Genomic DNA, 27,556 nt, shown 5'->3' with positions numbered 1-27,556 from the left:
TGGGGAGCCATTCCAGCAAACAGCATGATAGACAAGGATGGCAGAGCATTGTTAATGCCCTAACTGACATTTGACAGGATGGGAAAGATTCAGATTCAGACTTCATATAATAGAATTAAGAAGAAGATACATATGTTATAGCAAGTGTAATATTCAGATATTTTTATTGAAGAAATAAACTTTCCAAAGACCAATGGAAAAAATAATTTATTGCAGTTCCTTTTACACATTAGCATGAAACATTTATACATATATTTTTGTGCTGATAAGATAGATATACTATAGACAAACTTTTATTTTGTGCATAAAAGTAATTGCACTGTACTAACATATAATTGTATAAAGCAGATATTCAGAAAATATCATTGAGCTAAGAATGAATGTATTATTCCAAGACGAATGCCCTATACATTGAAACTAATTTAATTATTCCTGACTTGTTGTCCAGAATATTATCATATTCTTCCAAGGGCTGAAACAAAATCACTTCTGAAAACCAAAGAGACTAAAACAAAAGGCTTTGCCTGACAACCTTGTCCCACCAGTGTGCCTTTCAGTGTTTATTGGAAACGAACAAAAGCACTGTGAGTGACACAAAATTGTCCAGCAATCTATTATGCACAAGTCAGTTGCAGTCAGTTAATATAAATCAATGAAAACTACATGGCAAGAGACCAGCATTTGGATAGGATTACATTTACACATGATTCAAATTGCAGTATTAGACAACCAGCCCCCTCTTTTCAATATAAAAAATGTACACGTAGTATATACAGGTGGAAATTGTACAGTAACATCAAAAGAGCTGTTGTTTCCTCATCACTAATTAGCACAGTATGTCAAGCGTTATTCCCTGAAGGAACTGGAATACCACATGATGACATATTGAAGGAAAACGGGCGGCATTAATAGAATAGTTTTTATAACGATGATGAAGACAAAGAGCACATACGAGAAGCACCAGATTAAAAGGGTTAGTTATGGCACACACACTGCATAATGTTATTCAGTAAGTACTATCAGGACATAAGAAAGGTTACATGAGCCACAAAATGGGCTTGGAATACACACCCATAGCAAAAATAAAACAATATCAAAAGCTGAGCCAAATAACAGCAAGAGATCCAGCAGTGAATATGATACTTTCAGGGTGGGGCAGATAGGCAAATGAGACATGCAAAATGAAGTAATACGCACAAATCATCGTTACTGCTAGACCAGTAAGTTGTTTGGGACACAGCATCGCACCCTATCCAGCGTCCTCTTCCTCTTCCCCCAGCTCAGTAAACATCTTGCTTTATTTCCTTGAGTGCATGTAAGGGAAGTTTGAGAAATAAGAGAGTTTCTTTGAAACAGCAATGTGACATGCAGTGACAAAATAAGTTTGATACTTTTCATTGTGGCTTTATTATAAATAAAGAAGACAGTGCATAGTGAAGCAGGAATATTGTTGTGCCAGGATCACAGGCTTTGGGTGCCTTATTAGTCGGATTATGACAATTCCACCAGTTAGGTGACAAGTTACCCTAATTTATCCCCGACTGTCCTTATCCTTATCCTCCTGTGAGCCTTGTAACAGTGAAGGCACAGGACTACCCCAGTCACAGAGCCCCTCCAGCCATTTATGCTGCAGCATGTGAAGTCAGAGAGATTGCTGTTGCAGGAGGGAATAGGTTTGGGATAAGATTGGGGAACGAGCAGTGTGAGGAGTAAGTGAAGAGTCTCTGAAAATGGGAAACACGGGATATGAGGCACCCGTAGGGATCTTAGCAATACTTACATCAGCTGCCTCCAATATCGTGGATGCTATATTAAGTAGCCAATATTTTTATTCCCTGTTCCCTTTATTTTGGCTGCAATTTTCACCTTTTGGAATGTTGTAAACCATAAAAAGGTAAAACAAAACAACACCTGAGCTTTTCTACTAACTGGGCCGTCCTAGTTCTGTGTTTTTAAAACAAACCTGCCTGTCAGGAGTGAAGCTGCAGCTGCACTGTGTTCTAAAAACATGTAAACAAGGGCATCAGGAACTGCAAAACAAGAGATAGAGCCAGAGCTACTGTGGCCAATGCTCAGTTCAGACCCAGTCCTAAAGTTGTTGAGTGCTTAAGTGGAGAACAGAAAAAGAACACAAAATGCAAGCAAACATGGCTGCTTAGAAAGCAGAGCCTCCTAGGAGGTAATTAGGTTGCACTATGTGACTGGATGACACAGCTAAGAGGTGCTGAGCCACTACAACTTCCATTGCTATCTATTGACACTGCAGAGGCTCAGGGCTTTTTAAGGTTTGTCATAACATCTCTGTCCACTTGCTGAAAACATTTATCTATGTTAATTATTGTGATCTAATTAGCAGAAGGTGATTTCATGACTGCCCTCTGGGATGAAGGGGATGGAAGTGGCACATTATCTCTGATTCTGATTGATTGATTCATGTTGGTAATGGAGATAAAAAAGAAGTTCACTGGTGTATTGGAGAGAACAATTAGCAGGAAGATGACCTGGTTAATTTAAGAAATCTTTTTAATCTCTAACTGATTCTATGATTCACTCCTTGCAATACGCAGGAATGCCCCTACTGGAGAGACAAAGTGGGTGAGGTAATATTCTTTACTGGACCAATTTCTATTGGTGAGAGAGGCATGCTTTTGAGCTTACACTGAGCTCTTCTTCTGTGATGGGAGGAGTCCTACTGTACAGGAACATCGTATTTGTGTGTGCATCTGAATTTAGGAAGAAGCTAAAACAAAAGAGATCGCTGGCTTTTATCAGACAAGGAAATAATTCTATTAGTCCATCACAGTCTGAAGGAAACTGCCCTGTGATTGGAGTGAGGCATGTCTGGGGATTCTAGGGAAATCTACCCTAAGAGGCAGAAGGCCTTTATGTAGCACCTGGTCTGAGGTAGAGCTAGAGGCATTGCTTTATCCAGAACAAAACCGAGCTTCCCTACTTCTGGGAGAAAGGCGTAAAGGTCTATTCTCCAGCGCACATCAGGGACTTATTCCTTTGGGGAAGGTCTCTGCTTAGGCCACATCTACAGAAACTGTTAGGTCAGCTATCCAGAAAGAGATTGAGCAGAACCAAAAAGCTTGAGCTGTTGTCCTGTGATAAGGAGGGCTATAATGCTTTGTAAAACAAATAATTTCGTTATAACTCTTAACACTAGAATGAAATAATCCTGTGTGTAACTCATACAATGGACAGCCCCATCACAAATTTCAGAGTAGCAGCCATGTTAGTCTGTATCTGCAAAAAGACAAGGAGTACTTGTGGCACCTTAGAGACTAACATTTGTTTGAGCATAAGCTTTCGTGAGCTACAGCTCACTTCATCGGATGCTCAAATAAATTTGTTCGTCTCTAAGGTGCCACAAGTACTCCGTTTCTTTTCCTCATCACAAAATTACACACATCTTTTAGTTAAAATATACCTAATGGTATTCTAAAGGTACTGTGCTCTACTTTCTATTAGTGTTTTAGAAATAGCTAATGATTTGTGAAAGGGTAAATGAAAATGAGTCAGCAGAGCAGCTCATTTATATGGACATTTTAGTCAGTTGTCTATTGTTAATCATTTATCTTACAGTAGCATCTAGCCTTCTGAGCAAAAACCTGAGAACCATCAACTCCTGAGTTCTAATGACATCTCTGACTGTGGCTATAAGCAAGTTACTTACAGCCAAATTGTCAAAAGTTGCCATTAATCATGGGTTCCTCAATTTTTAGGAGTTCAATTTGAAACACCTTAGACTTGGTTTTCAGAAGTTCTGAGCACCTGTAACTCCATATGAAATCAATGGGAGCTGCAGGTACTTAGTGCTTCTGGAAATCAAGCCCAAGGTGTCTCTAGCTGGGTTCCTTTGCCTCAGTTTCCTCCTCTGTAAAAGAGGATTAACAATATTATCTTTACCTACCTACCTCCTAAGGGGGTTGAGAGAATGAATAAGTTAGTGTTAATAAAAAGCTTTTTAGATAATTGCTACATAATGAAAATACTAAATATTATTAATATCAGAAGCAGCCTTGATATATGTACCCTTTCAAAATCTATTTTAAATACATGTCTAGGCTAAAGTGGGTAGTACCCACCTGGCTGTGCATTTCTCTCTAACGTTACATTTAAAAATAACACATGCTTGGTTAAATAGGATCTCTATTGCTAATAATGTAGGGAAAAGTGAAAAGTGTTTTGATAAAATCTCTTTTACCTCTGACTATGGATCTCAAAGGGAAATGTCAGTCATATGAAACTATGGTATATTCTGCAATGAGTATAAAACACAACTAGCAAAGTATCATCAAAAGGCGACACAGAGAATATTCATGAAAGTTACGAGTCTGTGCTAAAGACTACAGATAAGTTTTCTAGAGAAAATACAGACTGTTCTCTGAAGTACATTGTCCTGGAATAAGAAATATCAACATTTAGTAGGTACCATTAAAAAGTCAGCATTTGCTTGCTCAAATACTTGCAGTAAGAACTGTGGGTAAAATTTGCAAAAGTGACTAAGTGGCTTAGCAGCCTAAATCCCATTCTCAAAAGAGATTTAGGCACTTGGGACTCTGAATGAGACTTAGGCTGCTAAGGCCCAGATTTTTAAAGGTATTGAGATGTTGCTCCTTAAGTCACTTCTGAAAATGGGATTCAGGCTCTGAAGTTACTTCAGTGCCTTTCCAAAGTTCTGCTCTGTATCTTCCTAAACTAAACATGCAACAGCCTCTGTCCAGGCAGAACCCTGTACCTGCACAGAGCCCCACTGACTGCAATAGGGAGCCCATACAGACGTAGTTGCTGGACTGGCATCTAAAAATAGAAGAGACTGCAGTATTTCACTCACTACAGGCAGGCAAATGGAGAGTTTTCAAATGGCTCTAACTATACATGTCAGCTAAACAGAGATGTACTGCATATTACAAAGTCTAATATAACAGAAAAATCTGTAAGGACAGATAAATATTTAAACACTTGGCATTCCCTCAAGGACTTTTTAAAATACAAAAGTATTTTTTAGAGAATGCATAAACAACAAAGATAAATAATCAAGACCTTTCATCTGCTGTCAAGACAGTAAACACATTAATGGAACAACATTTTACAAAATGGTTCATTTCTTGTAGGGAACATTTAGTTTTGCAAGTGAAAATGGTTCTCAGTGATTTAGATTAAACTTGTTGTATTTATGCCTTGTTTTAAAAAAGAATTACTTTTTGGTTAGTCATACCTCTGTCTCTGTACTCTTTCTGGACAAAAACCAAACTTGCATTGGTTCTTTTTTACCCTTCATGGAAACAGGGCCTCTGTGTTCGAGGTGAAATTGAGGATCTGAATTTTCTGGTGACATAAGACACCTGAAATTAAAAACAAACATTAGATTACCCCTCCACACACACAAACATACAGAGAAAACATTAAACATGCTACATCTGAGGGCACATTAATTACATTGTCAGGCAATACTGTAGGCTGGGCTTAACATGAATAATTGGACATGGGTGAGGACTCATATCCTGGGACACCAGATTAGGGAGATAAATTGATCAGTAGTTTGGAAAAAGAATATTTGTATTAGCTAAGATAAGGGGGGGGAGAGTGGGAACACCCAGGGAACCATTTACAATGGACAAGGTAACAATGGATAAAATAATCCTGGAACATAAGAGGAGGCAAAGAGTAAGTCATTCATGGACAGTGAGTATACAGAACATTCTTTATAGGGGTTGGTTCCTACAAAGTAACCAAGCCAATCCCAAAACATGTAATGAAATGTATAGTGAATGCAATGAAATGTGTAATGTATATAAAGGAAGAAGTTTGCTGGGTAACTTTGGATGTGTGGTACCCCCTGTACCAACGCCCTACACTTGAGTCTGGTCAACTCAGTGTAGCTTTGCTTTATGCCAAATAAAGGAACCTGAGTGACAAGCCTGGAGTCCGATTGAATTCTTGGGTAACCTGAGTGGAAGATGTCTCAGGGGAACCCCAACAAATATCTTAAGGCGATTATCATGTCTCACTACAAATTCCTGTGGCTGAATATAATTGTTTCCTATGGAAATAGTGATTCATGGTAATGTAACTTGACACAACATTTCATGAAAATACATGTGCTGTAATGTACTGAGTGGGATTGTCACTATCACCTCTAAAGTTACTTTAAAGGTACATTGATAAAGTTGTTTCTTTTGAAATTCTTATCAAGAAGGGGTTCTGCATTTCTCACCTGTAGGTGTACTCAGAAACATTGATTTTTCCTTTTTCTCCAGTGGTTTCTGTTCTGCTTGTTAGATTAACAGTGTTTCCAAAGAGACAGTAGCGGGGCATCCTTTGGCCTATGACACCTGTAACCACCTCGCCAGTGTGGATACCTATTGTTATCTTTAACAAGAAAAAGCAAGTTTGAATATTTTATAGTTCATGATCATTTTTACTAACTTGATGTTTCCAACTAAATACATATAATATGCATTTTCTAAATGCTGGAGTTTATCTTTTATAAGACACCAGTCTTGATTCTTTTTCGCCTTACACCATGTGTAGTCATTTACTGCTGTGCAGACTGAGTGTAAAATGCTATTCATTCAGAATGGTAGAATTCTACACCCATTTTGCACAGCTGTACATGACTATACAAGGTGCAAGGCAGTGGAAAAATCAGGCCCACTTTTTCAAAGCGTAAGGACAGATTCGGCTGGAGAATTATCTTGGCACAGGATACTGATCACTGCAGGCTCTCTTATGAGGCTCTCTCCACAAATCCTGGTGCAGAAGTGTGCTGGTGGTGGGGAATGGAGACTAAGGGCCACAGTGGAAGCTGTTAGGATGATTCTGTGTGGTACTATCTAAGATTCTATGTGGCCTCCAGGGCTATCTAAGTTACATCAGGTGCCATTTCAACCTCTGTAGCAGTCCACAACTGAAAGGACACAAAGGTGGCTTCATATCACCATAGTCCCTTGCCCAGGCTGTGAGTTGTGTTGCACCCCCCAAAGGAAGAGCATAAGAATACACTCATTGATTTTAATGAGTTGTGAGTGTAACTCAGAGCAGAATTTGGCTACTGTGCATACTACCTAAGCCAGCTGGAGACTTCAAACACAGAGGTTTACATATTAGGTTCACAGGACACAAGGTGACTTTTATAACTATCTGTCTACCTACCTACCTATGTTCTTGTTTTAAAAAAGGAACATAAGGATTTTGAAGTTAAAACTTAAGAGTAATGAGCAACTTTTACGTCTAACATATTGCATACTGTCTTTATAAATGCTAACTTCTAATCTGAACTGAGCACACAGATACATAACTCAAAAATCTCACAGTGTGAACACATCTGCAAGGGTAATAGTGTGTCTTCCTTTTCCTTTCACCAAGTCCATTGCCTGAAATTAATGACTAACTCCAAGGTTATATGATATATATATGATCACCAAGGTACACAGCACATCTTGGATAGCACAGGACAGTACTTATGTTAGTAATAATGTCTGAATTACACAGCTTTTTGGTCAAATCATCAGGCCAAAGTCTCTGTTACAGGAGCATATATCCAACGGAGCTTCTCCAGAGTGAGAGCCCACCTCTTGTTAAAATAGTTCTTCTGTGAGATTGTTTTATTTCTCCTGCATTCAGAACAGTCTCTATTCTTGCTAACGAGGGGCATGATTCCACTCTGAGGAAAACTGGTGTAAATCATGAGTACCTCCAATGGAGCCTTGACAAATGGCCTCTTTCTATAAATGATGATTGAATTATTCATAATCATGCCTAAAGTAATCAAAAGAATGGGTGGGAGTAATATTATTTTAAAAACAAATAGTTTGGTTCCTGTTTCGATTAAATTAAGCAGTTATTGAATGAAGTACAAGGCACCATCCTACATTTTTTCCATAAAGATTATGAGGTACATTGTGACTCAGAATTAAGAACTTGTCCCTTTCCCTTAAACCCTGTACATATACAAACTAATTGGGAAAAATCTTGCAATTATTTCACTACATTTTTAACAAAGCCCAATTCATCTCCTGTAACAATTGGCTCCAAATTTATAATTATACAAGAACATGAGCCAAGCAGGATTTCTTACTTATGGAGGATCCCAACCATTTAATATATAATGATTTTATTCAGTGATAAAAGGGTCACAAGTGAATCATGTGTTACATACACTCAAAGAACCCTACAAAGATAGTATTTGTTCAGCGGGGTTTTTGTGGCTCAGTTTCATACAGACATGATGCTTATTGGCAAAGATGCTTCTCACTATGAAGAATGGGCTAAGTCCTTTAACAGACTTCAGTTATTGCAGAGCATCAGATCAGGCCTTCTCCACTTCTATGCTCACAAATACAGTGAAACATCCAGGAGCTAATACACTACTGTCAGATGCAGGGGCAATTCCATTCATGTACATAGGAGTGTGCCTGTTTATCCTGTGATTATTTTTCTGAAAATGAGAGATTATTGCAAGACCTCTAATTTGGTGTTAATTCAAAATGTAACTTCTAGTAATCACAGTACTGCCATTCTCCACTTCAACAAATCCCTATGGAAACATACTTTGCTCTAGAATGAAAGATTTTCCCATGTCGGCTGGTGGCTCTGAACCAGAATCAAAATGGGTTGTTGGGAGAACACTATCGTTCTATACTCTGTGCTTCAAGCAAATATATACTGCACTCAGATGGGCTGTCACAGCTCGCACTGAAATCAATGGCAGCCAAACATACATGGCCATGGGCAGAATTTGGTCCTTAAGATTGGTAAACACAATAACTATGTTTTGGGGTTTTGTGGGAGATGAGTTATATCACACATATATCTGTTTCTTCATATCACTGAAAAGATCACTCATCTTCTAGCAATAATGAAATTTGTGAAGACTGGACCTTGAGTTTTATTGTATTTCAGTGGTGGGTTTTTTTAAAATTCAACAAGTCTTTACTGAATCCTGGACAAATACTAACCTCTACAGGCTCTCCATCTACTTGAACCTGTCCTGCTATTTCCATCATATCCAATGCCAGGTGGCAGATAGATCGTGCATGATGAATGCATGGCTCTGGTAGACCACTCACAGTCATATACTTGTCTCCAACTGTCTCCACCTATCAAAACATGTTTGGGAATTATGCTTCAGAAAGCTAGAGCTACTGTGGTGTTTCTTTTAAGATTGCTAGACACTTCAAATACTTTCCCCTTCTTTCCCCATCTTTTTCTATATTCCTAACACATCCTTGGAGATTCATGTATACAACTTCTTAAAATTAGTTGGAGAACTCACTACCCATTGATTAGCAGCTTATTCTAGCTTTATTTACCTAAAAGTACTTATTTTAATGATTCCATGCATTTATTTCAATGTGCAGCATTCCGAATAAGAGTTCTTCACTGTATATGCTGTTAAAACTAGCAGTGGACATGTTCTTTTCTTCGCTGTGGACTAAATCAACACCAAAGTTGTAAAAACATCTAAAGTCAATGGAATGAACTGAGATTATATTTATTTTATGACACTACCTTATAGCAACACAATAGCAATGCCCTAAAATCTCATGTTTACCTTATAAACGAACGGATTCCTTCGTGAATCAGTCAGAATATCAAATCTTGTGTAAAGGTCATTTAAAAGATTAACTATTTTCATGGCTCCCTCTCCAGAGGCATGTTTACTGCAGAATGCATTGAATCCAACTATGCCACTGAAGAGAATGGTCACATTATCATACCGCTTAGCTGGCACAGGACGCTTGTGTCTCAGTTCATTTGCAACAGATGGTGGAAGGACAGAATACAGCAATCTAGACAGGTAAAATAAGTAAGGGGTATGAGAGAGAGAGAGAGAGAGAGAGAGAGAGAGAGAGAGAGAGAGAAAGAAAGAAAATGAATAAATGTATTATTTAAGTATGACCCTGATATTTCCATAAGGGGTTATTATACATTAATGATTTCCAATAGTGAAGTGACGTACGAGGCTTATAAAGGAGTCTATTCCTTGAACACCAGGCTCTGATATACATCTGTGTGGTTCATATGGTTAAAGCAATTACATTCCAAACACACGTGCTAATAGGTCAAAGCCACCACTTAACTATGAAAAAATATATTCAAAATTCCTTTGACATAATCTGTTAAGATACCTGGTACTACTTTTTCTTACTCCTAAAGTGTGTGGGCCAGATCCTCAGCTGGTGTAACTTGGTTTTGCTCCACTGATTTCAATGGATCTATACCAATTTACACAAGCGTCGTATCTCATCCTTAGGGTTTATTACATTTTTTCAACAAATCGAACAGTTCATATGACAAAAAGGAAAATAGTGTATATTGTAAATCGCAATGCAAATTAAAAACTAAATCATACACATAGGCCCATATTCTACCCTCATGTTCACCCCTTTTCAGCTTTTCATCTGCCACTGTACAGAACTCAAACTCAGCAATTTGGCAAAGCAGGAACAATTCAGGGCTTAGCAAAAAAAATCTGATGGTAACTCAGATAAAATGATACTAATTTTCAATCTAAAATTATCCATTTTAAAGTTCTGGCAGATCTCATCAGTTGTTCAGCCTGCAATAAACATTACAGGCTAAGACAGACATGAAAGCTAAGAAGAAAGGAATAAACAGGATGAGAAAGATGAGGAAGAGAGATAAGAATAATGGATAGATGCATTTCCCTAAAGAATAATAGATAGAATTTTCTAAAATTACTTTATTTTAAACACATCAAAGTGTTCAGTCTCAATTACTAGAATTATTTAAACTGGTTTAACACATCCTTGATCTCCCTATGCAATTCTAAACTCTCTTGCAGCTTATGGGTATGATTGTGGTGCCTTCTGCACGTGTGGAAAAAGGGAGGGAAAGAGGGTGCAAGGAGTTTTTCCTCCCTTTATGCAATGGCACACAAGAAATCATGTGTCTTGGTCCTTGCCATCAGCAGGTACAAGGAATGAGGTAGAGTTCTGGTGTCAGGGACAGCAAATCCAAAAGAGAGATTTCACTGGAACTACTTACATGAGCAAGGGCTACTTTCATAAGTAAAGGTTGGATGGCTGAGTCCTATTTCTATGCTAAGTTTCAAACTTCTGTCATTTTTGCTGTAAGTCTGTTCTGAAAACCCTGGGCAGAATGGTTTTGCAATCTGATGGTACTAACATCTATCAGACTTAAGTGAGTTTACAAGTAAGTAAACGTGGCAGGATTGGACCCAAAGTCCTGACTGAAGAGTATATGCTTTTCTAGATTTTGGTGAGGAAGGGAATAATTTATAAATACAAGTTAACAGCAAAAGAAAAATCACCTCTGAGCATGTCCAAAATGCATCCATTTAAATATTATTAAAGCCTTTTTTGACATTGCTCCATGTTTTTTCTCACTACATTTTTGAGTATTGGGGCTGATGCTCTCAGACTGCTGCTCAGAGGGATACCACTCCTGCAATCAGCCCTGTGCAGGTGGCATCCTCTTCCTGCATGAAGTTCCATTAACCACAATGGGACACTGTGTGAGGACGGGGAGTTGCCCATATAGATCTGATCACAAGATCCTACCCAAGTTTGGTCAGGGAGATTTTAAATGCCTCACTCAAACTCAAATAGCATATGCCTCCAAAAAACAAACCACATCAAAACAAAGAACTGTATCGATACTATAGAGGAGACAATCCTTGGCATGAAGAAAATCTTGAAGTTTTTAACGGATTCCACAATATACTCGAAATTTTAAACTTTCATTTTAAAAAAGGTGATCTTATACTGATGTGCTGCAGCCCCTGCTAACCAAGTCTTGTAGAAAAATGTCTCCAGCTAAACAAGAGAAGCAGCAAAGGTAGGACCATTCCACTCTCACACTCTATTCACCTCAGTGAGGTGTGAAATTTAAAGCCTAACTGGGACAATTTAAAAGCTAATATTTTAAAATAGATATGTTTTATTTGTTTTTTAACAAAAGACTCAAATTGCATGCAAAAATGGTTTGGGCAAAGTTAAAAATTAGAAATGCAAAAGCTACACTTCTAACAGTGGAAGTTGTGCATTACACAGGTACAGCATTTTCACTCCCTAGTTTCCTGTTTTAATGTGCACCTTGAACCTATTACCGCAAGGTATGTCTTTAATCCAATATTGTATGCAGATGCCAAAAAACATATAGGATTTGCAACATGGCTCAATTAACACTGTCACCGGAATCCTAACTTTTAGATTTTCTGATTTTTTGTGCAACCTTTCCGTTGCATTAAATATAGTTCTGGACTATTTTCTGGCGTGTGTTATAGCAATAATTCATGGTGCCTTTCCTATTGGGCGCCAAACAGATTACTGTTCACTGATGGTGAAAAAGTGTTTCTACGAGTCAAACAAAACAAAACAAAAAAAAGTGGGCTTTTTTAAAGCTTCCTTTGTTTTCGAGTTCCTCAACTCATCATTTCCTTGCCACTCATTTACAGCGACAGACACTACTCTACAGGTTAAGCAATAGGACAACAGACTTGATGGCAGGACATTGTCAACATCCCTATTAGGTACTGACAGACCTGGAGAAACTTTGCTACTATAACACTGTAATATATAACACTGTAATATAATATAACCTATTTTTCAAATAGGACATTTGACTGCTCGTCAAATCCTGCTTGTCTCAGAGCCAGTTACTTAATTTACCAATAACTAGTCTTCTCTCTGAGTCCTGTCTAGAGAACATTATGTAATAGTAATAATTTGCATGTTCAATGTATTGTGCACTAGTTCACCTCTCACGAGGCATAGAAAAGCCAAATTCATAGCATCATACCATAGCAGGACTTTAAATAGTCTTTTATTTTTGTCTGCCTCTAGACTGTAATACAGTTTTCAAATAAGAAAATCAAATTCCTTGTAGCCTGGTTGTGTTTTCTGTCATTTTCAAATTTAAATTTTCATAATTAAATGTTACATATGGTAGATCAAGAATGATTTAATACTTTATTATAACTCTCAATGTTATTTCAACTAGTCTGATCCCTATGAATTATCTCCTTTATTTACAGGGCACATAGTAAATTATAGTGATTTCTGCATCACTGGCACTTTGTCACTAGCTCTGCAGCCTCAGTAAGATGCTTTCCTGGAACACTGCTCTCTTAGGTCATTTCTAAAGCTCTGGGGACTGTTGCTTCGCTTTAGTTTTTAGCTCTCTACAGCAAAGAAGGGAAGGAGTCCTTCAGTTTTCCATGCATGTGGTATTCTATATTGCAGCTAATGTTTGAGAACCTTCAGAATATACAACATTATAAAGACAAAAAAAGTTTGTGCTCTCTTGGCTCCATAATTACCAGCTGTTTTGTTCCAGTTTAAAACTGGGAATTAATTCTTACGTGTCTGTCTTTTTCTTCTCATCTTCCAGTGCTCTTAGTGTGTGCTGAAGTCTGTCTGTGAGGATCTCCAGTTCTTGAGTCAGCTTGTATTCCTCTCTGAACTGCTCTCCCAAAAGGACTAGGTCACGGGTAGCATCATGCAACGGAATGTCACTCAGATATAACCCTCTTCTGGTTAAATCATCCAAGTTCATCACACTGTTATATAGAGAAATGTATTTCACTGGAAATGAAATGCACATTAAACTAAACTTGCCTAAGGAATCCTTTAAAATATTGATTAGTAGCAGGGGTTGGGGATAAAGGGGTAAATAGTGAGGTAATACATTTAATTAAAAGATTGGGAGTACAGTAAAACAAGTAGCTTCCATCAATTATCTTGTAATTGTATGCACTAATGCATGTCTTTTTATTGTACATGTGCATACAGAGCCCTGACTAATGCATTTTATAAATGTCTAAAATAACATCCCCGCTCAATAATAGCAGTGCTATTGTAACCTACTGTTCAGTATGTGTTACCAGTCTCCCACCTGTGCCCACTCCACAAAGGATATGAATGTGTTATCTCACTGCTACAAAACTGATCCTTTAGCAAAACTATAGATTTTTATGCTTTTAGCTCTGAAGGTCCTCAGTTTAATCCCTCGTCACAACCAAGATGACAGTTGTCACACTATGACATGAGTCCATTACATAATTTATTTTCCGAACTAATTTTCCAGCTGATTCTTAAACATCATTGCATCTCACTGTGAAAATTGCATTGCAACTGCTATGCAAGCATATCACCAGATGAGAAACTGATTCCTACTTCTTCTTAGGGTTATGAAATTCATAAACCAAATCTCATGACTTATTAAAAAACACTCAGTTAATGAGGTGTTCTGCTTAAAAACAGATGGGATAATATGTACCAATGTTTGTAATGAATGTTTTTATGCATGCACCACATTCTGTTCTCTACGTGCAACTCCCTTATATCAGTGGGCTTGCACCACTATAACTTAGAACAGAATCTGGTCCAGCGTGTTTCTGTAGTCATACACATTTAGAGACACTCCTGCAATTTGGTGGCTATTCAGCATTGTCAGTAGAGTACTCATTGCTTAAACTACCTTGGAGAACAAAGAAAGAGAATACTGTCTGCTTCAGGTAAGTAGATCATTTGACCTTTGAGGCGTAAGCAGCTGATTTCCGTGCCAGTTAGTTCATCTTCACACTCCAACTTTTCTACATCCAACAGTCCTTCCTTGTAATGAAAAAGTAATAATAATTAAACAACAATAATGATTCCTGTGCTACTTCACCAGGCACATGTGCATGTGTGCATGCAAACAGACACACATAACCTTCACTAGAGGAAAGCTCAGGATGTCTGGAATCGATCCATGAAGCATAGACTACACTGAAGACCAAATGAACTTGTTTCTTGAACATGCCAAACTATACTATTTAAGTTTTCTAAGGTTTCCTATCTCGATTACTTTAGTGCAGTGGTTCTCAAACTAGGGCCACCGCTTGTTCAGGGAAAGCCCCTGGCAGGCCAGGCCAGTTTGTTTACCTGTCGCATCCACAGGTTTCACCAATCGCAGCTCCCACTGGCCGCAGTTCGCCGCTCCCGGCCAATGGAGGCTGCGGGAAGTGGTGCGGAATGAGGGATGTGCACTTTGCTGGTTTTGTCCTCCTTTTCCTCTGTTAGATGTCATTTCTCAAACTGAGGGTCTAATCCTGTGAGTGCATATGCAACACTTCTCCTTCAGCCTTCTGGGATATTACTTCCAGTAAATAAGCAGGTTACCTGGTGTAGCAGTTGCTACTTCACGTGCTGCACTCATTTACATGAGTTTGCCTGGCTCTTTTGCCACGTCTACAGAAGAGGACGCGGGAACATGTTGGGGTTGGAAGAGTATGTGTGTGTGTGTGTGTAAGGGCCCAAGCAGTGATATGCTACATGCTGGCCTTTCAAACTATTACGCAGTTGCTTCTCCCCCAAAACCAGGAGCAACTGCAGTTATACAGTTACTCCTAGTAGAAGGCTGCAGTTCTGTAATGTCATTTATTGTACAGGATCGTCATTTGTAAAGAAGGCATCATAGGTGCAAAATATATGCACCTCCCTGTATCTGCGCCTATAGCCCACCCTAACAACCACATATGAATTCATGCATCTGGCTTTTTCTTGGCCCAAAACACAGAATGGGCTCAGGGCTTACTACTGTGCAAAAGATTTTTATTGAGGGCCTCTGAGTTTCCTCTTATCTCTGTAAAATATACTTACTTATTCAAAAGCCAGATGAACGTTATTTGGTTACCTTGCTCCTCAATACAAAGACAGTGTTGATATGTGAGAGGATCCCATGGAAACTAATATCAATATGAGGCCGAACCAAGGAAAAAACTGACAATAGATTGCAGTTTCCTGGATGAAGCTAAAACATAAACAAGACAAACAGAAGCTCATTTTCTAAGGAAATAAAGGATTTTTCTATAACCAGAAAATATTCACATGGTGATTGTATTTCTTTCACTTCATATACAATGCAAGGTGGAAGAGAATAGAGACAGAGAATGCAGGTGTACATTCTTTATATAAAATATGGTTTTCAAGTTGTGGCTGTGGTGCCTGTGTATTTTAAAGTGCAATTCTATTCTGGAAAGTGACTTTGCAAAAATAGCACTGCACCATATCATGTTTGAGGTCTTTCAGCGTTCCTTCACTTTACAAGTAAAAAGCTGTTTTTTCTAACTGTCCTCCCTACAAACTCACGTTAGGGTCAAAAAGTCAAGTTGTGTTCTCTCACCTATTATGTCCTGTAATAAAGATTCTGCTGGCCATATTCAGTAGGTCACTAGTTACATGTGTTCAATGAACCACCCTGAATTCATCTGAAAAGCCACTGACCTCTCTTCTTTCCAATTCCCCCTCAAGAGCCATGTCCAGGAAATCACCAAATCACAATGGTGAAGTGAAAGGTCAGTAAAATTAACTATATTGTAAAAATATTTAAATGATTCAGAACCATCAAGATATGCACAGTGCTATGTAACTGCATGATCAATTGACATAATCCTCATCATACCTCTCCCATTTCCCTTATATTGTTTACTACACTTCCTAGCTCCATCTTGTCTTAAATTAGATTGTCCATTTTTCAGGGCAGGGACCACATTATCCTATGAGTTTACACAGTACATAATATAACAGGGCCCCCAATTGTAAGTGAGAACTTTGAGCACTACTGTAATATAAATAACAGAAAACAATATCAATTGTGTTCAGCGGGGTTTCATAGGCATATACTGAGGTCAGAAATTGGACCTTAGAAATTGGTAATTAGAACTTAGTTAAAACTGATGTTCCTGATGTAAAAGAGCATTCAGCACCCCATCATACTGCAGCTATGTTAGCTACACAATGCTAATAAGCCTGAAAAATAATAAAATATTTTTGTTGTCAAACGTAAGACTCCCTGAATACATAGAAGGCAGACCTGTTCCAGAAGAAGGTGCTATTTTTACATTGTCCATTTTCAAAGTGCAACTGCATTTTAAGGTGAGAATTAAACACTGCACTGTAATGTAGAAAGACAATCGCAAATCTATTTAATGTCTTCACAATGAACCCTTGCAGAATATATCGTATCACAATATACCTTAAATAAAGAAATTATAATAGCACTTAAGTGTTGTTATTAAAATAATATCTAAAACACTTGTTACAGCTGTTCACATATGACAATAGTCTGACCTGTGGAAGGACTCTGTATATAGCATTGCCACACTGTGTTACCACCAGATCTCTGTCAAATATTATGTGGAAAGGAAAAGCCTTGCAGAAAGTGTAAGGACTGATGCGGGACTCTTGGGTCCCATTCTCTTCAAATCTGTCAAGGTCTTCATAAAAGTCCTCTTCCTTAGACTCTTTCTCTTCAATTAAAAATTGAGTGTGGTCACACTCTTCATTTCTCTGTTGAATAACCTGGACAAAAGAAGAGAAAGATTGCAGGTAGCAATAACCTCTATCATGTGTTAATAATTAGAATTCTATTGCAAAGACCAGAACACATTTAGAGAAAATAGATACATAAATATCAAAATAATGAGTTCCAGTTCTTCCAAAAATACAGTATTCCCATAGAAATCTCCAGTTTTAAAAAAAGTCTCTACAAATCAAGGGAGGAAAAGCATTTCTTTATTCAAACACAGTTGCTCTTGGCACTAATTGAAGCCCATTCAAATATGAACTGTAAATTCTAAATCAGGGGTCGGCAACCTTTCGGAAGCGGTGTGCCGAGTCTTCATTTATTCACTCTAATTTAAGGCTTCGCGTGTCAGTAATACATTTTAACGTTTTTAGACGGTCTCTTTCTATAAGTCTATAATATACAACTAAACTATTGTTGTATGTAAAGTAAACAAGGTTTTTAAAATGTTTAAGAAGCTTCATTTCAAATTAAATTAAAATCTTATCAGTTTACTGTCATCCTTGCCCTTGCTTTTCCTTGCTGAGTTTTCCAATGTCTGGCATCTATTTGGATACTTTAAGCTGCACACAGACTTCTGAGTGATCAGTTGTTAACTGGCTCCGAGAGGGACAGAGGACAGATTTCATGTGTGAAAATACCTGTTCACACAGGTATGTGGATCCAAATGCTGTAAGCATTGCAAACACAACTTTTCTTCAAACAGTAAATTTTGGGACATCCAGCAGGTCAGAATAGAGGCCCCCTGATCTCTCTCGGTAGCTTCAAATGCACTCCACAGATCTCCAAACTTAGATGCCCATAATTCTGAGCTTTTTAACTGAATGAGCTGCATTTTGAAATCTTCAACACCCATCAGCTGAAATACAGACACATCCAAGTCGCTTTTTTTGACTTTTTCAGGTTTTATTCGAAAAGAAAGCATTGGGCCAAATCGCTGGAAATCTTGAAATCTGTCAGAAAATTCTGATTCCAGTTCTTCCATGTACCTTCTTATCTCAATGTCAAACACAGCGTGCTGTTCCACATGGCATGATAGTGATGTAAGCAGCAAATCAGGACTTAAAAATATCCCAATACAGTGGTGCTGGAACAATTTTTAAGGTGGGGGTGCTGAGCTATGCCCCCTCTTGCCCCCCTCACTGCCCCAGGCTGGGGCCAGTGGGCCACAGCTGGGGGTGGCTGCAGAGCCCTGGGCCAGCGTCTGGGACCCCAGTCTGGCTGGCCCTGGACCGGTGGCTGGGACTCAGCAGGTTGAGCGGGGCCAGCGGATGGTACCCCAGGCCAGCAGCGAAGCCCCCCAGACCGGTGGCCGGGACAGCAGCAGGCTGAGCGGGGCCAGCGAACGGAAACCCAGCTGGTGGGGAGCCAGTGGCCGGTACCCCAGGCCAGCAGCGAAGCCCCCGAGACCGGTGGCCAGGACCCAGTGGCCAGGACCCGGGCAGTGTTAGTGCCACTGAAAATCAGCTGGCGTGCCGCCTTTGGCACACATGCCATAGGTTCCCTACTCTGTTCTAAATTAAATGGATATGTCTACACCAACTCCTGATCCTGGAAATAAGGAGCTACACTCAGCCTTGGATCATGCTTGGTTCTGCTGGTATAGCCCAGAACACAGGACCTCTTGTGAGGGAAAGTGCCCCTGGATGGTTTTGCATTGTCCAAGGCACCTGCAACTTTATTTCTATGGGGAGCCTGCACCTGATCAATGGATCCCCCAAAATAGGCAGTGCTGGCTGGGGAGAGACCATGGCATGGCTAATCTAAGGATGGGCTCATGCAGCACTTGGCTTCAGGAGACTGCACTGCTGGGGCTCTTATACAGTATGAAACTGCCCTACCCTGGTGAACTTCCAAGAAAAAGCTGCAATGCAACCAGTCACCTACCCTCCCCAAGGGTGAAATAATTCTGTCTTGTTGGAGCAGCCCCTGCTAGCTCAAGGAGGGGCAATTAGCACCTCCTTGCACCAGTGAAGGTGGATCAAGTCTATGATGTCTGCAGAACATAAATACAATAGTAAATAGCTGGGGCTTATAACAAAGAAATAATTCCCCATTACTCCTCACTTTGTAGAAATAAACTAAAGAAAAGCACGAGGCTATTCCCATTTGTAACTCAACCTCTGTTATTACAGAGTGAGACTTTAGCAAAACAAAGTCTACAAAGTGTGAGCCTTTAACAAACTATACACAGTTTTCTTTTTTAACAAATTGTTATGACGTGTTAGAATGTGTTTATTGATGCAGCCACAGAAGTGAAATGAGGACAGACACATGCATGGAATTAAGTGGCTGGCCACAACTTTTATTACACTTTAACATAGGGAAGGGGCGTTTCCTGCCCATTATCCATACTCTTTATACTAGACATTTAATTGGTTCCAGTGCAGTGGTTACAGGGCTCCTTACCATACAACCCATAACAGGGGGTGGCTCTCCCTAGCTTACCCTTGGAACTCAGCTCTCTCCGAGTCCTAGTACTCTCCCCTCAGTGGGGGCAACAGAAGGTGCAGCAGGGTGGGGACTTCAGCTTGGGAAAGCTACAAGGTCTTACCCTATCCCATGATCCCTAGGCCCATTGCCAAGTCTTTTACCTCTGGGAACTGTACGTTCTCCTAACTGCACTGGAAATGTGGCCACAAGTTGCAACGAATAAACAACTCCTCCCCAGTACCTCAGCTAGGTACTAAGTGCATTCCTACTTAACCCACTGTGGTTTGAAGGTGTGGCAAGGAAAGCAAAAAACAAACAAACAAAAAAACTCCCTGGTCCTCTACCAATTGTCCCATGGGAGAAAAATTCCTTCATGACCCCCAAACAGGTGATTGGCTATACCCACAGCATTGGTCAGGCTGGATTCCCATTCCTAGTTCTACTGAATTGGTTGGGACTGCTGGAACAGAGTCAAAAGAGGTTCCACATGGCTTCCATACTGGGTTAAATCCTGGGAGATGGAGAATGCTGTCTGTCATGGAGCACAGACTCACCCGGCAGTGCCTCCTGCTGGTCGTCGTCAGGGAATTAGCATCCAGCCGCCAGAGCATCTCTTTCAGGCCAGTGTGTCTCGCCACCCCTGCCCTGTGTCTCTCCCGGTGCCCTTGTCTTGGGTGCTGCCCCCTGGCACCCACTATCCCCACCTCACCTCAGTCTTAGGCTACTGCCAGTCACCAACTAGGCTCCGCTGCCTGGAACAGACCGCAGTATAAGCCACTTATCATAGGCGAGGGGATTTGGACCTGCTACCTCTGCCTACTCATGGCTGCCCCTGCAACCCCCGTACCTAATAGGCCTTCCCAGGCCTGCAGCTGCCTTGTCCTTCCCCCAGCCCTGCTCCAAACTAGGTGTCCTGCTCGGCACCTTGCAGCCAGGCCCTGTTCCCTCTACAGGCAGAGGGAGAGTGCTCCCCAGGTTCTGGCTCACAGCCTTTATAGAGCCAGCTGGGCCCTGACTGGGATGTGGCCCCCCAGCTGTTGCCACTTCTCCCAATCAGCAGAGGTTTTACTCCCTTCCCCAGCCCCAGCCCTCTTCAGGGCTTTTCCAACCCCTTCAGGGCTCACCCCGCTACACTGTCCAATCAGCACCTCTCTCCCACACCTCTCTCCGCCCAATCGGCTGGCCCAGAGACTCCTGGGGTGAGAAGCTACATACTGTCCCTTAGTGAGGGTCTCCCTCCTTTGCTGCTGGGAGCGTGCCCCTTTACCGCCAAGCACATCAAGTTCCCCACCTGTTGAGGCAGGGGAGTGGCATTTTTCACACATCCAGGTTGCTCCATTTATTATTAGGACTAGTCTTTAACTTTTGCATGTCTGCTCAGCGCTGGGCAAGTATCTGGTGTGTTACTGATCACAATAAATATCTGGTGTGTTACTGATCACAACAAAGGAAAAAAATAACGCAGTCTTCTAGCTGTTTCATGATGTGTGCAAACTAAGGATGCTCAATTTGCAATCATTACTCATGAAAACAATAAGGGTTACAGGATCAGGCCCTATAGTTAAAACTAAAAGCATCTTCTCCAAACCATAGCTGTTAATGTGTGATATTTAAAAACCAGCATAAATTCATATGTTCTATTGGTTTAATCTCATATTAATATCTTGAACATATCATCTCACTTCACTCTAACAATCCTACTCAAAGTTCCTTGAAATAATGAAATTAATAGGGCTAATTTTGTTTACCAGGAGAGCCATATATCATGGTATAATTAAAGTTGATGCCTAATGAAATATCATAATTTATCAAGTGTCAACAAATTTATCTCTTGCCAAACCTAATCAGATTTAATGGGTAGAACAGAATAATTCTATTTAGGCAGTATTGTTTAGCAGCAACATATTGGAACATATTAGGCTCAGTTCTGTCCTCACTTCAGGCCTAAGCCAAGGTTTATTGACATCAGTGAGACTTTCCATAGACTTCAGTGAACTTTGTTTCAGGCCCTTATACCCTAACTAATCCTATAGATTTCAGTGGGGTGTAAATCAGGGCAGAGAAGGCACTCCTATTCAAGTGTTCAGAAAATACAGTTAATTATCCAAAAACATGGATTCAAGAATGTCTTGAATATCCTTTTTTTTTTTTAATTCCAGACCAAAAGTCCCACAACAGACAAGATCAAAACACAGAAAAACAAGCCTTTAGGAGTTCTGAGGTGGTGAGATATATCCTAGAGTTATTCTAAAACATTTCTGGACGTTTCCAAAAATATATATTAGTACAAATTATTATGCACAAAGAAATGCAATCACTAAAATATTTGGCATATTAAGAGGTCTTTTTCCCTCTGTGAATGCTCATAACTCATGTGTTGGCAATAATATACACACAGGAAGGGATGTTACCAAAATTTGGTTCCCATTTTTGCCAGGGGAAACAATATAACAATACTTTGTGCTTCTATGGCATCGGGAGGTCAGGATCTCAAAATGCTTTACAGACATCAAATAATTAAGCCCCAAAATATCTTTGAAAGCACTGATATAATTACAGTCTCCATTTTTCACAGAGGAAAGCTGAGTGTCACAGTGACAGAGTGTGGCAGAGTCCTTTGGACTCCCAGTCTTGTGCATTAAACACAGGCCCATCCTTCCTCTTTGTAGTCTTGTAAAATACGTTATTAACTCCCTTTCTCTATCTCTTTAGTTTCCTAAAGCCTGATGCTGTTCTCTAGGTGCATTATCAAAGCGGAACTCCAACTCCACAGTGGAAGGTGTTGCAGCGAGTAGTTGCAGCTGGAGAGCCAAGAGTATACATGTGGGGTCAGAAATTACTTGTGGCCACTTAAAGGGAAAAAAAATCTGTGGGTTTGTCCAAGCACCAGTGTGGCTTAGACTTGTGTTTCTTGTGAATACAAAGCTTAAGTGACCCCCATCCCTTCATCTTCCAAGAGACCATCACCCTATATTTGAGAGAAGGAATGAGGCTATAGTCACACTGCAGTTAGATAGTACTGGTGGTTCTGAAGGGAAGGGAGGATCTCTCTCTCTCGCCAACAAAATGCTTTGTTTTGTTTTTTGTTGGTAGGGACAACTGGGCCTCTAGAATTTAACAGATTAACCTTTTTCAAAATCCATGGATGTATCACCATTATTAAACTAGGCCTTCCAGATTATCATTTCCATCAGTGACTTCTGTGGGATTAAAGACTAGAGTTTGGATCCCACTTCTAAGAAATCTCATTTACCACAACTGGAAAAAATTGTATAGCTTGGATTAAAAGCTTTTCCATTTGGAAAAAAAATAGCTTTTTAAGGAAATTTCCATGTCAAACATTACATCTTCCAACTCCATTAATAATATCACCGCATGATAGTCTCCCTAGTTCTCTGCTGTAATGATGAACCTCTTTACAGGTTCTTATCTTTTCTTATTAATAACAAGAGATCCACAGAAAACCAATCAACCAATAAAGGTTAGGGTTCAGCATAAAAAAACAACTATAAAATACGAGCAATTGGCAATCTATTTTTAGCTTTTCACACTAAACATCTCAATGAGGCAATTTCACGATCCACCCCAGTCTCTGCATCAGCATAGAAATTAAAGAGTGTGGGTGACTGCAAATGCTAATTTCCAAAGTCCTATCATATAGCAGGAGGTGCCAGAACTACTATATATCTCATGTTTCAGAGTGGTAGCCGTGTTAGTCTATATCAGCAGAAAGAAAGAGGAATGCTATTATGTGCCAGCAATGCCCCTCTGCCATGTACATTGGCCAAACTGGACAGTCTCTACGCAAAAGAATAAATGGACACAAATCATACGTCAAGAATTATAACATTCAAAAACCAGTTGGAGAACACTTCAACCTCCCTGGACACTCAATTATAAACCTAAAAGTCGCAATTATTCAACAAAAAACCTTCAAAAACAGACTCCAACAAGAAACAGCAGAACTGGAATTAATCTGTAAACTGGACACCGTTAAATTAGGCTTGAATAAAGACTGCAAGTGGATGAGTCATTACACTAACTAAAAACTATTTCCCCATGCTAATTTTCCCCCTACCGTTACTCACACCTTCTTGTCAACTGTTTGAAATGGGCCATCCTGATTATCACTACAAAAGTTTTTTTTTTCCTGCTAATAATAGCCCACCTTAATCAATTGGTCTCGTTAGAGCTGGTATGGCAACCCCCATTTTTTCATGTTCTCTGTTTATATATATATCTTCCTACTGTATTTTCCACTATGTACATCTGATGAAGTAGGTTTTAGCCCATGAAAGCTTATGTTCAAATAAATTTGTTAGTCTCTAAGATGCCACAAGTACTCCTCTTCTTTCTATATATTTCCTATATCACAAACCATCTAGCCAGGGTGAGATGTGACCCTACACAGACACAGCAGGCTTTCACAGTTTGATAAAGGCAACCTGCTATTGTATGTGAGTGCTGTGCTACTCTCCGAATCTTTACAGAATGCCAATATGTCAACAGCAGCACAAAGATGCAGTCAGAAACACAATGCAGAATATGGACTTTGATGTGACCACTTAACAGGCAGCACTGTGAAAGGCAACTGCAACTCTTTAATAATTCCAATACAGAAAACATGTATGGAAAGAGGGAACAACTCCATCACTGAATACATAAGAAATGTGAGAAACAAACCAGATAATTAAATGCCAGAGCCAAAGCCTAGTGAAGTCACTGGGAGTCTTTCCACTAATTTCAATGCAGTCTGGACCACATCCTAGATGAGAGTGTATTCAGCTGCCTGTTAAAACTGGTAACCAGGTTAGGTATTGTTATGGAATCCCCCTATAGAATTTAATAGAAAATTATATCCTTTCTCTTGATTTTAAACCATCCTAAAGAATTTAATAAAATATTATATTACCACAACAGAATTCTATAGGATGATTCAAAGCACATAGAAGGGATCATATTCTCTGTTAAATTGTACAAGTATTTATAGTAATTTCTACACAACCCTATTGATTTCATACCAGTTAATTCTATTAACCTTTTCTGTGAGTACCATGACCTCTTACATGTGTGCCTTTTTAAAATTAAATTTCTGGATATTTAAACATTCATGTAAATTCTGCATTCAGTTTCACCCAGGTAAATTTAGGCAAAACAAACTGGGCCAAGTCTTCTTTCCAAAGAAGATGCTGTCAAAACTTGGTAAATGAAAGAGCAGCATCAGCAATGACAAAGCCAGTAGTCAAGTTTAATTCTTCTTGTTTCCCTGTGTGGTCTTAGTTGGTGAGTGACATCAACCTGACATGTATAAGAGCTCAATCACTATGGTAACTGCAGTTAAAATCAAGACAAATCACTCTTCAGGTTTCAAAGAGAATATCTAGCTGGCTCTCCCTCCTGAGCTTTGCAACAAAATGTATCTTCAGAATATGTCCCTGCTTAGCTAAATGAAAAGTCACATTCAAGTTTCCACTTATACTGGGCAGATTTTCACCGATCAGAGACAAAACATTGAGCATTACTTGATAACTACAGTAACTCTTCGCTTAACGTTGTAGTTATGTTCCTGAAAAATGCGACTTTAAGCGAAACAATGTTAAGCGAATCCAATTTCCCCATAAGAATTAATGTAAATAGGTTCCAGGGAAATTTTTTTCAACAGACAAAAGACTATATTATAGTCTTTATAATATAGATATACACACACACACAGAGTTTTAGTTTTAAACAAACAATTTAATACTGTTACACAGTGATGATGATTGTGAAGCTTGGTTGAGGTGGTGAAGTCAGAGGGTGGGATATTTCCCAGCGAATGCCTTACTGCTACATCATGAACTAGCAATCAGCTGAGCCCTCAAGGGTTAACCCATTGTTGTTAATGTAGTTTCACACTCTACAAGGCAGCACGAATGGAGGGAGGGGAGACAGCATGGCAGACAGGAACACGCGCCGTGTGTGAGAGAGAGATGTGCATTGCCCCTTTAAGTACACTGACCCCACTCTAAGTACACTGCCTTTCTAAGTAGATCAGCAAGTTGAGACAGAAGCTACTGCCAGGAAGCTCCCTCCGTCCTAAGCCCTGTCGTGCCCCCCCCCCCCCGCTCTATGGAAATGGGGTAAGCGGGGTGCAGGAGCAGGGGGAAGGGGGGCACCCTGACATTAGCTCTCCTCTTTCCCCCTGCACAGCAAGCAGGAGGTTCATGGGAGCAGCTCCAAGGCAGACGGCAGGAGCAGCACAGGGCAGTGGGGGGAGGGACAGCTGAACTGCAGTCAATTGATAGCCTGTTGGGCAGCTGCTGCTCAGGGAACTTAGGGGAACGAGGAGCTGATGGGTGGGCTGCCAATCCACCCTGGTTCCAAGCCCCCACCACTAGAGCTCCAATGGGCTGCTCTCCCTGCAAGCAGTGGACAAAGCAGGAGGCTGCCAAATGACGTTATAAGGGAGCATTGAGCAACTTTAAACTAGCATGTTCTCTAATTGATCAGCAACGTAACAACGAAGCAAGGTTAACCAGGATGACTTTAAGTGAGGAGTTACTGTATAAATTCTCTTTTCAATGGATCAGTGAGGGTGTTGCTGTCATTTTCCCATTCTGTCATCCCTTATGCCATATCGGCTTTCCCCTATAGACTTCAGTTAGATTTTTGCTTGAGTAAGGACTGTATATGAATTCAATAGGAGCTTCATTATTGGGCCTGATGTTTCTGGCGTTCTCGGCTATTTACCTTTCATTTGCAAGGACAAGACTGAAACCCAAAGTCTGTTTAGCCCTGTAGATGAAGTGTTTGCCTTATATTTTAATAGTATTACATTCAAATCCAGTAGTGGTGGTGGTTTCCATCCTAGTGCCAAATGGATGTCTGCACTTTTCATATTTAATTACTTTATCATTCATGCTTCGTATGGGTTTTAGAGTAAATGCTTAAACAAATCTGTTGGTTTAAAGAATAAAAGATAATACATAGTATTCAGTTTGTTTTTCCATGAGATTTTCCATGTGGAGAGTTCTGCTTATATCAGAAGGATATTGCTCATCCAGTTCACACACACATTAACAGTTTCTATGAAATCCATAGCAAAGTTTCGGTGATCTTCAATATAAATGTTTTTGTTTGATTAAGTGATTAGATTCTGTCTGGTGGTTTACTTTGGCCAGAGTTCTGTGTTTTCTGAGGGTCCACAGCTATGGAATTTGCAGGAGAATCCATCCTTCACCACAAATAGTGATTGAGCATCTAAACTGTCACTTATTCAAAAAAAGATTCAAGATTTTAACCCTTCTGGTTGCAAAGAAAATCTAAGACCTCCCCTCCCCACCCACCCAATCACATAAGAGACCCATCTTATTCTGCAGAGATTTGTGAAAATTGTGGCCAATGCAGCTCTTCCTTGGGGAGTAGTCTCAGTCAAGGAATACAATAAGAGTTGTGGGCTGCGTTGTTTTGTGCTGTTTGAAGGATTTGGGGCATCGCTTTTGGAGCGGGATATTATTCCTGCATGGAGGTCATCCTACAGTGGCAGCTCTCACTCAAAATTTTAGGTGAGGCAGTTTAAACCATTCTCAGGTGTATATGTACTTATTACAAAGGACACTTCTGAAAATGCTCCTTAGTTCTCTGCTGTGACTATCTGGTTGTGAAATGAACTGCAGACTCTGTCCCTAAAATCCTGCTGTTGCTAAAGGGTATGTAATGAAACATGCACTGCAGTACTGTAACAGTTACTGGGACTGGAGACATTGGTTCATGATCTTCCGATGATGGAAGAGGATCAGAC

At 39.8% G+C, this 27,556-nt stretch overlaps 1 protein-coding gene across 1 annotated transcript in view; it reads right to left on the bottom strand.

Moving 5' to 3' along the window:
- Positions 1-236: 236 nt before the first annotated feature.
- Positions 237-27,556, bottom strand: part of GUCY1B1 (guanylate cyclase 1 soluble subunit beta 1) — a 65,093-nt gene continuing 37,773 nt past the window's right edge. Inside the window, exons 6-14 of the mRNA XM_074951050.1 lie at positions 17,109-17,339; positions 15,673-15,789; positions 14,476-14,609; positions 13,358-13,555; positions 9,563-9,800; positions 8,967-9,107; positions 6,224-6,378; positions 5,225-5,351; positions 237-1,304 (exon numbers count right to left, since the gene is read on the bottom strand). Coding sequence (XP_074807151.1) covers positions 1,281-1,304; positions 5,225-5,351; positions 6,224-6,378; positions 8,967-9,107; positions 9,563-9,800; positions 13,358-13,555; positions 14,476-14,609; positions 15,673-15,789; positions 17,109-17,339 — 1,365 coding nt within the window. The 3' untranslated portion in view covers positions 237-1,280. The remainder of the gene's footprint in view (positions 1,305-5,224; positions 5,352-6,223; positions 6,379-8,966; positions 9,108-9,562; positions 9,801-13,357; positions 13,556-14,475; positions 14,610-15,672; positions 15,790-17,108; positions 17,340-27,556) is intronic.

This window comes from Natator depressus, chromosome 4 (assembly GCF_965152275.1).
Source record: "Natator depressus isolate rNatDep1 chromosome 4, rNatDep2.hap1, whole genome shotgun sequence".
NCBI classification, from domain to species: Eukaryota; Metazoa; Chordata; order Testudines; family Cheloniidae; genus Natator; species Natator depressus.
The sequence above is the reverse complement of the archived record's forward strand: the minus strand, read 5'-3'. Positions and strand labels throughout refer to the sequence as shown.